Below are 13652 nucleotides of genomic sequence, written 5' to 3' on the forward strand. Positions count from 1 at the left end.
ACACAAACGGTGAAATGTATCAAACTTTAACTTGTAATATCATGTTTGTGTAATCGTTCAAAAAATGAAACATCCTCCGTTTTGTCAGTCAGATCATATTTCCCAGTCTCTCCTGCAAACTTACCCCCAGCTGATAAAAAAGGGTGAAACCATCAGTTAACTATGGATAAATGAAGCTACATACGCTCTGCAGGACTGTTTTGATGTTGAAAGATGCCGCCACCCCAGATAACATCAGTCTTGCGGAAAATACATTAATGGTGACATCATACATCACCAAATCACATGTGTTTATGATATGGTGATCACAAAAGTAATAAAATCATTCCCCAACCGCAAAGCCCATATGAATAAAGAGCTGAGGGCTCTATCTACAGCCAAACCTTCTTTCAGTCAGGTGTCAAGATAGTATACAAGCCCACCAGAGCAAGACTTAAAGCTGGCATAAAGGAGGCAGAGAGATCCGGAGGGACAGGAGAGAGACATCAACACCAGTAGCACCAAGGATATGTGGCAGGCGATCCAAAACATCACGAGCTACAACAGCAGGAGTGGCACCATCATGTGTGAAGTTACGTTACCAGATTAACTTTGGCTTTTTTATGACTGCTTTGATCTCCTCAACAAAGAGCCCGCTGTAAAGTCTATTCCGACTGGACTGTCAGTAACCACGACGGATGTCAGAAGAAGAGTGAATATGGTTAAGTTTCTCAGCCCGATGAAATCTCTGGCCCTGTACTAAAAACATGCCACTGAGCTAGCAGATGTTATCATTGACATTTTTTTAACATATCACTCTCACGGGATACTGTCCACACCTGCTTCAAGACAGCTACCATCGTCTACATACCTAAAAAGTCTACTGTGTCTAGTTAAACCATTTCTGAAAATTGATGTGAAATCCGCCAAAAACACCTATCCCAGTATAGCCCTAAGTAAATGTAGAGCTGTTGGTAAACCATTTGGATTTTGAACACACTGAATTATTATTTTTGGGAAAAATAAGCCTGCAGTTGACCTGTAACTGCCCATCTCAGCTGGCAATCACAATGGGTCTGCATCACATAGTCTTACATGGTCCACAATCACTCTTTGGCTGTTTCAGGCCACAGGGTAGGCATAGAAGCTCCTAATTGCTCAAATGGGGTGTCAATCAATAGCTCAGAGTTCGGCAGCCATCTTAGGTAACTCTGTGTTCCAATTTAATGCTGTTTTGCTTCCAAATAGTAGGATTTCTATGTATGGCATGACTATATCCTGTCTTGCGGATATCCTGTTTCCTGTTTCCTGTTTCCTGTATCCCACCTTGTCGGTGCTCCTGCTCCTGCTCCTGCTCTTTTTAAAAAAATGTTGTAATCTAACTCAAGACCTCAAATATTTATTAACAACCTAATATAAGACTCTATATTTTAAGATCACACCAAGTGAAAGTAGTGGATGATCTTTTCACGCAGTGATTTTTGGTGGATTCCTTCTCGGCCTACTACACCTGCTGAATCTCAAGCCTGTGTTGAGGAACTCCTAATAAGGAATCTCTTCACACCATGCCACCTAAGGCCCAAAACAATGGAGAGGAGGCTGTGTCGCTTTCACAGGTACGAGACAATATAATGGGTAGACAGTCTAAGATGAATCCATCCTACATTGAATCTGATGGAGTGTTTATAACCAAACCGTTGGATATGGCCAATTATTTTAATAACTACTTTGTAGAAAAAGTTAATAAATTAAGGTGTAAAATGGATATGGAGTACACCTATAAATCATGTGCACTAATTGATAACCACATTATGAGAAATAAGAATTGTAAGTTTGAGTTCATACTGGTGGATATTGATGAGGTTGAGAAATTGTTATGCTCCATATCTGCTGACAACTGTGCCGGTACAGACTGCCTTGATGGTAAATTATTAAGAACAGCTGCTATCCATATATCAACAACCGTATGTCATTTATTCAATGCCTGTCTGTCTAATGGGATTTGTCCAAAGCCTGGAAAGAAGGAAAAATAATGCCAATAATAAAAAACCCTAAACTCCCTCTGAATGGTCAGAATAGCAGACCAATTACAATCTTATCAATTCTTAGTAAATTGCTTGAGAAGATTGTATCTAAACAGATTCGAGATTATTTTACAACAAATAACTTGATAGATAATGCTCAACATGGCTATAGAGATGGACATTCCACATGTACAGCACTAGTTAAAATGACTGATGATTGGCTAATGGGAATTGATAAAAGTTTGCTATCAGGTGCAATTTTATTAGATTTTACTTCAGCTTTTGATCTTATAGACCATAAATTGCTGATTGATAAATTGAGTTGTTACGGTTTTGGTTCTACGGCTGTTTCATGGTTTGAGAGCTATTTATCTGACAGAACTCAACGTGTATATGTAAATGGTACGCTATCTATCAGCAAAAGTCTAAGCTGTGGGGTGCCGCAAGGCAGTTGTTTGGGACCACTTTTATTTTCTATTTTTACAAATGAGCTTCCTCTTGTGATTCAAAAATCCAGTATGGCATTGTATGCTGATGACACCACATTATATTATTCTGCATCTACAATAGGAGAAATTCACTCTGTCCTCTCATATGACATGGATGCAGTGTCTGAGTGAGTTATAGGTAATAAACTGGTTTTAAATATCTCAAAAACTAAAAGTATTGTATTTGGTCCACGACATAGTCTAGCTAAAAATCCTACACTTAACTTACAGATTTTAGGACAATCAATCAAACAAGATGATAAGGTAAGACTTTTGGGCATTACCCTTAGTAACACTTTCGTGGTCTGAACATATCAATCAAATTGTCGCCAAGATGGGTAGAAGTACTGTATTGCTGCTGTTAGGAAATGTGCTACCTATTTAACACCTGCAATTCGCAGACAGGTAGTACAAACATTGGTATTGTGTCATCTTGATTATTGTTCAGTTATTTGGGCTTCTGCACCCAAGTCTGAGCTTATAAAATTACAAACAGCTCAAAATAAGGCAGCTAGACTTACTCTTGATTGTTCTTATAGATCTAGTGTTGACCGAATGCATTCTTGTCTTAGATGGCTGAAGGTTTTTCATAGATTATCCTGCAGTTTATTGTTATTTATTCGAAACATTATTCACAGCGAGTATCCTACAGCCCTTTCTAATCAGATTGGTTATAATACTGATGTTCATCACTACAGTACCAGAGCTTCAACTCAAGGTCTACTTGCATTACCACGACCAAGAACTAATTCTATGAAAAGCACTGTTGTATATAGAGCCATTTCGTTATGGAACACTCTTCCTTTAAATATTAGGACTATTCCAAGTAAAACAGCTTTTAAGAAACATGTAAAGTCACTTTTCAGACTTGAGAGTTACTAGTCTTTAATGTTACCATTTTGGGAACTGTTTTTTTCTTTTCTTTCTTTTTCTTCTGTTTTCTTTTTCTTTCTATTGTAACTAGATCTGTGTATGCTATGTAACTGGATCTGTGAATTGTTGTTTTATATTGAACTTTTAAAAAGGACCCCAGGAAGACTAGCCTGGCATTTGTGCGTCGGCTATTGGGGATCCTTAATAAACAATAAACAATAAACAATAAACAATACACTTCAATTGATTTAGGCCATCGCACATGGTAACAGGAAAAACAACTACCGCTCTGTACAACTAACCCCACCCTGATTAAGCGCTTTGAGAAACTGGCTTTCTAGCACATCAACAACAACATCTCTGGCAGCCTCAACCCTAACCGATATGCATTCAGAATCAACAGATCCACAGAGGATGCCATATCCACTGCCCTCCACTCAGTCTTCACACACCTCAACAATGATAGCATCTACATCAGCTCAGCATTTAAAATGCCTCCATGAAACTAATTAAAAAACTTAACACTCTGGGCTTTAGGGTTAGGGTTAAAATTAGATGTGATTAGTTAAAGACAAATAAGGTAAAATACTCACCTGACAATTTCACCAAGTTTGTAATTTTCAGAGTAGATCTCTGATTTCAGAGAGACTGGATCAAGTGGTAAAATGATGCCTTCAGGAGTCTAAAAATAAACAATATTGAACAACATTAACACTTTTTTACATAGTAATTTTCGTAAATCCATGCCACAATTTTGTCTACAATCAGTAGTCCGGTCACCACCTAGGCCGACACCTTTTCAGCTTTTTCTAAAAATTCTGTTTTCCCCTGTGGGCAGAGGCTTTAATTAATGTGCAACTCAAGTGCTAGGGGGAGGTATGCCTTCATTATAACATTAAGTGGTAGCAGTATAAACCATGTACAGTGATGTAGTCTCTGTTTCTGAGAAGGCCTTGTTTTGTAGCTCTGTGTTGCTGGCTCTGACTCCTTGGCAGTGACTCCTGTTTAACTTTTTTAATATATAGGAGTCTATGCAGATTGCCTCGCTTTCGGAGCCAACCTTAGGTGTCTATTTGAGGAACTGCAGTTTTTGGCACTTTGCATCTGCTTCGTTTTTCAGCCCTGGAGGTTACAGCATGGGTAGGACAGGTGTTACTGGAGATAGACAGTAAGGGAATTATCTAGTAATCAGCATCTGTGGTGTTTTCTCATAATCAGGTACTCTCAGGTTCAGCTGATTATATTGCATTCAATTAGGTACATATAAATGATAAAATACAGTACCACAATCTCAATGTCAATAGAAGCAGCAGTTTGGGTTTTATTATCCGTCTTTACAGGCTCCATGAGGGGTGTCAATGCAAACATCCTGTAATGAACTGACAGAGATAGAAAAAGCTTTTTTGTTGTTGTTGATGAGTCATGTGAATGTTTAACAACTTTTCATTTTACTGTATTTTATTGTTCAGTCATTCAGTCATCATTCAAAATACTTTTGTCAAACAAATAGAAATAAATAGTGCTCTATGGTAGTATTTTACCTTACCACAGTAAAAAAAACTGTCTTATGCATCACAGTTAAGTGGCGACTTCAAAGTAAAGTTGCAAACTCGTTTGTGAATTAGGTTGCTAGGAAATTGATTTAAAAAAACACATTTATTTAAAGTTTTTATTCAACCTACATAATTATACAAGGTATCTGTCAATTAACAAACAAATCTATACGACTACAGAATACTACTACTAAATGTAAATACAGAACCAATATTTCTTTTTACTGTTTTTTAATAAATGTTATTACAGTATTAAATCTGATACTAACATTCACTGTTACAGCTTTTTTAATGTTATTTGACATAAGTCATGTAAATTCAGTCTATTTTGTAATTTTCTGATTTATTGTTATTATATATATTTTTTTTAAAATACAGGGAAAATCAGTAAAATAAACAGAAAGAATCTGTAAAATGACTATGTTTTTCAGTGAATGTAGAGACATTCTCACAGTGGTAGGTGTGTTTTTCAGCACTGATGGATATTGAACTCACCTGTGCTTTCGGGGGTGTAGAGGGTCTTGTCAGTCTGGATGAAGATGTACCCGGACTGGAAGGACGTTAAAACAACTTTCTCCAGCAGTTGGTCAGGGAACCGCGCTTGCAGGTACACATACTGCTTGATGTTAGGATCTTTACTGAAGTAACCAACAGGGATCTGAAACACCATGCAGAGAGGAAAGCAGAGCATGAGGAGCAGAGTGCAGCCTTTAATGGGCATTTCCGGATGCTGTGTCTCTTGTTTGTGGTCATTATAGAAAACATTTTATTTAATCTTTCTTGCCTTTAATTAATAGTGTCACCAATGTATTTTGGTAATAAAACCATGTAACAGTGATTCATTTTACAGAACTTCCACATTACCTTAATTTTTGCGAGCTGCTGGAAGTTGGTTTCATTGCTGAGGGTCACAGTTGTGGATGCCAGTCTTTTGGCTTTGGTTGGATGGTTCAGCACAACGATTTCGACCGTAATATTTGCTCCTGTGTAATCTTGACACTCAACAAAGATGTTTTCTACTGTTCCTACCCGCAACAAGTTGGGGGCAGACATCACCTGCCTGCAGAGCAGAGAAAGATGGAGAATAGATGTAGTCACTGTGCAGCGATTTAATAAAAGAACATGCCCATTCTTAAAGGGGACATATGCAATCACTACTTTATTTTGGAGCCGGAGACAGGGGCTACCTGCTACATGTCTGCTGTGCTACTATCAGTTATATGCAGGCATGGACACAGAAAAGCTGCGTCGCGTTGTGTATTGCTCGTTGTTGTTTTTTTTTGTTGTTTTTTTTTTTCTTCTCAACTTTATTGAAAGTTGCTGTGTCTCGCTTGCTGCCATGGTCACGCGATGCTGACCCTATGTCTTCCGGTCGGCAGGCGGCGCCCCTGATAACATGTCACCTTTAATGTATGCATTTAAGGCATTATGAACTAAACACAGTGATGAAGTGTTGTAGGAGTGATCTGATAAAGAAGTGATTCCCATCCTTTTTTGGATGTGCACCCCTAAAATGAAGAACAGATGGTTGTCACTGAGGGCTTGAATGTGAGTGTGAATGATATTTTCATGTGTCTGCAGGAGGGAAATATTTTCAGTATTTCCCCAAAAAGCAGAAATAATTCTGAAAAAAAAGAAAAGTAGAAAAATAAACCATTTTTCCACTGACTCATCCCTCTACTCATCTTCTGACCCTTCAGGTTTATCTTGGGACCCTTTGGGGTTCCTGAGCCCCGAGTTGAGAACCACTGCCTTGTGTGTTAAAGTTTCAATTCATCCAAATTGCCAAAGACAAACTAACAACAAAAAGCATATCTGTTTGACAGATGCGGACCCTGAGCTCCAGCATGGACTTCACACTCAATAAGTGATCCATTGATTACCTTGATTAATTTCCAACACTGGATCAATGCAACATCTCATCACAGGTCTATGTTCTGTTGCCTTGACTGTGCAAACTCCTTGACTCATGTAACACAAACTGGACTGCAGCTTCTCATTATGTAAGACAATAATGAAAGGGAACTGTGTTGAACTGATATAAATCGTATTCATAAACTCTCTAAATTGATTATAAATGCAGAGATCCTCTGATATTGCTGTTGCTCCAGTTATGACGCTGGAACAACCTGAATATCAGGGAGATGAACAAACAAACTGTATGTTTCAGCACCGTTTTCTGTGAGTGAATTCAAGCTCAGTGGTGGTGTAGCGCTGGTCTACTTACAATGGAGCTCCATCAGCCAGAAAAGCGAGAGAAGCAAAGGCCAGAGAGGCCCCGAGCCACAGCAGAGTCCTACCCATCCTCCTGTCTGATCCTGATCTGCTCTGCTCCTCTTCCCCTCACCACGGTCTCCCCCGTCCTCCTCCCTGTGTTTATGTACACATGCCTAAACGCAAACACACTGACGCATGATTTCCCAGCAGCAGCGAAACTGTTATCTCTGCTGAGTGGAAGGTAAATAGTAGAAAAATAAGGAAGGGGTTACGAGTCTGATGAACTTCTTGGCATACAGCTGCAAACAGTTTCTGTTTTAAACAGAACATTGAAGTTAGATAGGAAGAAACACTGGCTGGAGCAGGGCATGAAGAATGTTGATAAAAGCCTCATGAGTTTCTTAAATTTGTTGAGAATAGCATTACAAATTCATAACAAACTTATGTCATTGTTAAACCATTTATAAGCTTTTTCCTTTCTTTCATGATTAATACATGCTCTGTTTTGAATATATTAGCAGTTAAATAAGCATCTATACATTAATTATGACTTTTGCGGCAACTGGATCTAAAGCAAGAACAATGCCTTTGAAGGAGCTCTTTGCTACAATTTATAGTATTTACATGCATTCATCACTGTTTTTATTGGCCATGTATGAGCGGAGTGCAACGTTACTTGAACAATGAGACCTTCACTGCCCTCTCCTGGGTTTTTCTACAAGCCTGTGGATGGTCTGTTTAAGTTTTTTAATGCAGCTGGACTGTGGATTTCTTTGTGAAGGACTCGGGTTGGATTTTCCGCAACAATCCGAAGGATGTGACCAATACCATTCTCGAGTCCCTCGTCTCATTGCCTCTCTCTGCTCTTTGCTCAGAGAGCAACAGCAGCTAACTTAAGTTTGAAAATGTCTGCTAACATTAACTAACAACTGGCTTCCAGCGCAACACACATTGTCCATAAATATGTTTGTGATGCTATTATAACCAATAATAAGAAACTCAAAAGGCTTTATTAACACTCTTGAATGTCTACAAATGATTAAAAAGAGCTTATAATTGTCTTATAATCTATCAATCATCATGTTTATCATGCTATTATAAACATGCACTGGCTCTTACTGATGTTAATAAGCATATTTAAAGGACTTATAAGGGTCTTATTATTTATTAACTAATGCTTATTACTATAGGATCTTAATTAAAGCCTTACCAAAAACAAAAATGCCAAAAGTACAAAAAGTAAGAAGATTTTCAAACATTATGTAATTTTACACTGATTTTATGCACTAGATGAATCCTTGAATACTTCAGTAAAGGGTGCCTGTTTGGCCTTAAAGGTGCTATACTGTATGTAAGAATTGTCCACCTGTTTCATTCATAATCAAAAACAAATATGGGCAGCATATCACCAGAGTCACTGCTATCTGCTGCTAACTGTATTCTGTTAGATCCATGATTCAGAGCTACTGTTACCTTGTTAGCTCAGTTAGCTGTGCAGCTAGCTGGACAGCCGGGGCACAGGAGCTTGCGACTGTTAGGAGAAAGAGGTTTTGACACAGCAAAAAGTAGCAGTGTGAGGGTAGGAACGTACTTAGAGAAAAATAAAACAAAAATATGCTATAGAATAGAAATGCAACAGACAATAAATGGATCTGAGTGCATATAAGTACATGTGCAATGTTAACTTAAATGTGCAATGTGCAAAAATTCCTGAGATATGCATACAGTGTTTACACTCATACAGACTGTTTGTATATACTTGTGCAATATCTGTCATTAACTGTAGCGGCGTATGATATGAATCTTTGTGGGTTAGGAGGTACTGGGTTCTGATGGTGGCATCAAAAGTCTTACCAGCTGGAGAAGAAACACTTTCTAAGAAGGCTTTGAAAACATGGAATAAAAAGTCAAATTCATGCCATCATTGAAAAAAATGTCACTTTGAATTCATAGTCATTGGGAAAAGCTGGAAAGCAGCCTAAAGCAGATTACAAACTATAAAACTAACCATGTTATAAGTGTTATAATCTTACTGTCAACCTATATGTGTTTTACTGATGAGGACAGGCTGAAAAAGTTACATAGTGCACCTTTAAATGGATAACTTCCCACTTTTACCTCCGTCAAGGAGGTTATGTTTTCACCTGTGTCCGTTTGTTGGTTGGTTTGTCAGCAGGATTACACAAACGGATTTCAACGAAACTCTGATGGAGGATGTGTCTCGGCCCAGAATAGACCCCATTAACTTTTGGTGCAGATTCCAATAAAGGGACAGATCCACACATTTTTTCTCACTTTCTTAAACATTGTTACACATATTTAGGTGGCTGGTATCTATGAGTGAGTAAATGAGGATTTTAAAATGTTCTATGTGATACTGGATTTTGGAATGTAATTTTGAATGTTTCCGACTTAAATTCTCCCATTTTGCACCTTTAAATATATGTTTTTCTCTAGAAACATGTGGTTGACTGATTTGAATCCTATGGCGGCCCCACTTTGGGCAGCCCTGCTCTAAGCATTTTTTCTGGATGACTCACTCCTTTCTCTTTAACTTCTGATAAGCCCTGGTTCAGCCAAGAGCAGTGTCTATTTGTTCAGTCGACTATTTGGGCACGACCAAAGTTTGTTTGATTAGGAATAATCAAAGTAGGCCAAACAACAGCCTTCTAAAACTCGCACAAGGCCTTTTCTCTCTAATGATTAAACCTAACCCATCTCTCCATCCTGATGTGATTGATGATTTGTTTGTCAAGCCAAACTGGATTAATCCGGGTACTCATGTGGTTAGACTTTTTTTTTTTGTAAGACAAGAACATATTGATATTTGTGGACTGTTTGGTGGCGATGAAAAAGAGAAAGATGAGAGAGGGGGGGGTGGAGAGAGAGAGAGAGAGAGAGAGAGAGAGAGAGAGAGAGAGAGAGAGAGAGAGAGAAGCAGCTGTTTGTGGTTGGTGCAGATTGGTCACGTGACCAGGCTCATCTGCATATGGACAGGTAGGTGAGCGTGAGAGGAAAAGTTCAGCTGTTCCGTGAACGCTCCGATCTGTGACCGCTGGATTATTGGTTTTGTCGCTTTCCTGGAGTATTGCGTTGACCCAGGAGCCACCGCAGGTCACCGAGGACGCCCCAGCTCAACTACCGGCAGGTAACTCACTACTCCCACTGAATCGATCAACTCTAACACGACACGCAGCCCTGCGAGTCGAGCCGCAACCGAAACAGTTTGTGAGTTTCATTCTGGGTCAGAGAGGCTGCGGGGGGTTTCTTCGTCTCTTTACCTATCAGCGGCTTCACCTGTCATTTCACAGCAGCAGCAGCAGCAGGAGGAGGAAGAGGAGGAAGAAGAGGAGGAGCAGGTTCACCTGAGCAGGCACCGGTCAAACAGGCGGAGCAGGACCTGCTGCATTCCGCGAGTGCACCTACACGCATCCGCCTGTGGCAATATAAAACGTGGGTGATGGGTGTCGATTATCGAGGATTAGGGAGAACATTTGTCTTTTCAGAGTCTTAATGAGGCATTTATTTATTTTTGTATGTTGTTTATTTTGTTACTAAATTGTTTTGGCAGAAAATATTCTAAAAATGGCAGGAGCAGCTTTCCAAGAGACCAAAATGACCCCTGCAATTGTCTTGAATTATTTAAAACTCAAATATGATTAAAGGGGCACCGTGGACAAGAAATTCAGAAACTCGGAAAGTTAATATCAACGATATTGATGAGGTCATAATCCAAATTCAGAAATATTTATTTCATACAGGCTGTTCTCAGAGGAAAATAAGATCCACACAACACTGTTTGAAGCTAGAAAGGTGGCAGGGTCCGCCACATATAAACAAAGTAAAACAGAATGACACTGTGTTGTCCTTTTTTAAGGTCGGTTTGCTTGTTCAGTCATGAATGGGTTTTAGTTTAGCCGCTACAGTGAGGAAAAACGTGTCAAAAACTTTTTTTCAAATCAATTTAGGGTTGTTTTTCTTATATTTTAAAAGTAATCCCCATCTTCTTTGGTTGTTTAGGAAAACGCTGCAACGCTGTTTAGCCGTGAAGCTGCAGAAATGTTTTGTGGACTACGTAACTTCACCCAACTTTCTATCAGCATGGGGGCGGGTAGATAATGACTGAATTTTAATTTTGGGGTGAATTTGCCCTTTAATTTACTATTGCCTAGAGGAAGAGAAGGAGAAAATCCTCACAGTTGAGTAGCTGGAACAAGCATATTTTTGTTCAACATTCGCTTTGACAGTTGACAATTGAGTTTTTGTTTTGATTAATCGACTGATGGATTTCTGGGCTCACAGTGTCGTCTATCAATCAACATTTCTCTTTCTACCTTCACTGCTGCTAAATCACTGTAACACTCGCTGATCAAAACACTTCAACGCCCCCAAAGAATATCATTTAATCCATTACAACAGCTGTGAACACTCAACAGAAACTTGGTTGTGTATTTGGGAAGTGTGAAGTCAACACTTAAACTATGATGTTGTTGTATTTGACTAAATTATATTAAAAGATGCTTCTAATGTTTTTATATACGGGACATGGGGCAACAATAAATCACAAAATCACGTTGTGCCAGTATTTTTTCCCCTCTAACAGAATTGTAGTGCAGTTAGTCTGCAGTATATCCAAAATGCTTCACTTCTCATCTCGACTCATAGCAGTGACATAATTGCTGGCCTCCCACATTGAAGCTGTCTTCCAGTCAGTGTTAGAGCTGATAAGATCTCTCTCTTGGTATTCAAAGCTGTCAGAGGCCTGAAATGAGCGTATTTCCCTGACAGTTAAGTTGTTTTCCCATCACTCAGGCCATCTGGCTGTGAGGTTTTTAGTCTTGAGCTGCCTGATGCAGAGTTAAAGCACATCTTGGACAAAAAGGACTGAAAAAAAAACTTTGGCTTCAGGAAACTTTGATGGAAATTCTTCATGATGTTCTGATATTTTATAGAACAAATTATTCTTCAACTGATCAAGCAAATAATCTGCAGATCAATCGTGACGGGAACAGTCATTAATTACATTTATCTTCTTTATTTAGTCTGGCACATGCTGAATGCATGTACTTTAGACAATGGTCTTTCCACTATCACTTTCTTATACATGTGAACATGTGCATTTTGAACTGCCTTTGTTTTGAGATTTGTGTGGTTAAAGTAAATAATTATTTGATTCAAGTCAAATAGTCTGACTTTAATCTCAGGGATGACTGACCGAGATGATCTGTTTTTCCTCTTGCACAGGAGATCATGAGACCCATTTGATACATTCCTTTGTTGTTGTTGTTTCTGTTTTTCAGGTGTGTTCGGGGTCGTTTCTATAGAACTGATGCTGTATTGGTCCAGATGTAAGAACACAGGCCACACGGACCCACTCGATACTTTAAAATCCTCAGGTGAGGTGAGTTCAAACTTAACGCTGTCATACAGTCCCATCCCTGTGTAGCTGTTTAAAGCTCAGTTTAAAGCCATTTAAATATTCATTTTTAAATGTATTCATATTCTTATATATTGAATTGAATACTTACGCTTAGACACATTTTTAAAATCGTTGCCTGTTCACTCCACCTGTGGTGCATCGACTCTGACGCTCTAGATTGTGCTTTTAATTTGAAGTGGGCAACTTATTACACATGTGCTGACCACCCTGACGGCCTTATCTGTGTGCGATTCCCTCCCCAGCTGTCTGTCACCATGGCGATGCAGGCGTTCGTCCCACCTGCGGTGTCAGTGTTTGTGTCCGCCGTGCTGTCCCTGCTCAGCTTGACTCTGCTGCTGCTGCTGTGTCTCATCAGGAAGAAGAGAAGGATGGAGGGAACGTACAGGCCCAGCGCAGAGGAGACGAAGCAGACCGGGGCAGGGGGATCTGAAAAACCCGGCCTGCCTCTGCCGCTGCCCAAAGAAGAACGCCTCATATGATTTGAAGCGGAGTCCCAGACTGTCACCCCGCTGTCACGGTGTAAACCCCGTGGATCCATGCCTCCTGTTCTCAGTCGACGCTGTGCTGCTAACCTCTGGGATCATTGATGCTGGTCTGCTTCAGACACACTAAACACTGTTTGTGCTGCACCTTTCATTCCTGGTGAACACAAAGACTCATCAGACTGTTATCGCCACTGCATGGGAAGAGGAAGTGCGTGTCATTTGAGTTCCTGTCGTATTCCTCTTTCTAGATAAGTCACTCCCTTTATTCTGCCAAATAAGGGACATGAGCTGAGGTATATTTTGTATTTGTACAGTTGTTTTTACTTCACCCCGTGCTCTGTGTATTTATATATAAAATGTGTTTTGCCCTGTTTCCACTTATGAAGGATATTGATTGACACACTGTTAATGACTTTAATGCACTTTTATGTGGAGCTCTGAAAAGCTCAACTTCGTAAAGAAACATAAAAATCAGTATGTATGGTACACGAGGTGTTCTGCTAATAAACCAGGAATGTGCACATCCGGCACTACGGCTCTATTTCTGTTCCTTGTCGTGGAGTATTGAAGGCAAGGGGAGGAGATGTGTTCAG

General features: G+C 39.5%; 2 protein-coding genes across 4 annotated transcripts in view; one reads left to right on the top strand and one right to left on the bottom strand.

Annotated features, from left to right (window-relative positions):
• The window catches only part of LOC311269735 (complement C3-like), a 40395-nt gene extending 33163 nt beyond the window's left edge, over positions 1-7232 (bottom strand). The window contains exons 1-5 of one of the 2 annotated variants that reach the window (XM_084374087.1): positions 7145-7232; positions 5782-5977; positions 5413-5575; positions 4649-4743; positions 3958-4046 (exon numbers count right to left, since the gene is read on the bottom strand). In XM_084374087.1, the coding sequence (XP_084230213.1) occupies positions 3958-4046; positions 4649-4743; positions 5413-5575; positions 5782-5977; positions 7145-7221 (620 nt within the window). In that variant the 5' untranslated portion in view covers positions 7222-7232. Of the gene's footprint in view, positions 1-422; positions 559-3957; positions 4047-4648; positions 4744-5412; positions 5576-5781; positions 5978-7144 lie in introns of those variants that run through there. The other variant, XM_084374088.1, reaches the window with a different exon arrangement.
• A 2886-nt stretch (positions 7233-10118) lies between these two features.
• Positions 10119-13589, top strand: crb3b (crumbs homolog 3b). 2 transcript variants are annotated; one of them, XM_084374869.1, is made up of 4 exons: positions 10119-10282; positions 10446-10587; positions 12435-12535; positions 12817-13589. In XM_084374869.1, exons 3-4 carry the CDS (start codon positions 12464-12466, stop codon positions 13051-13053), a joined length of 309 nt encoding a protein of 102 aa, XP_084230995.1. In that variant the 5' UTR covers positions 10119-10282; positions 10446-10587; positions 12435-12463; the 3' UTR covers positions 13054-13589. The 2 variants fall into 2 exon arrangements, with proteins under 2 accessions (XP_084230995.1, XP_084230996.1); XM_084374870.1 differs by lacking the exon at positions 10446-10587.
• The last annotated feature ends 63 nt before the right edge of the window (positions 13590-13652 follow it).

Source organism: Pagrus pagrus (genome assembly GCF_965226575.1).
Source record: "Pagrus pagrus genome assembly, chromosome: 2".
NCBI classification, from domain to species: Eukaryota; Metazoa; Chordata; class Actinopteri; order Spariformes; family Sparidae; genus Pagrus; species Pagrus pagrus.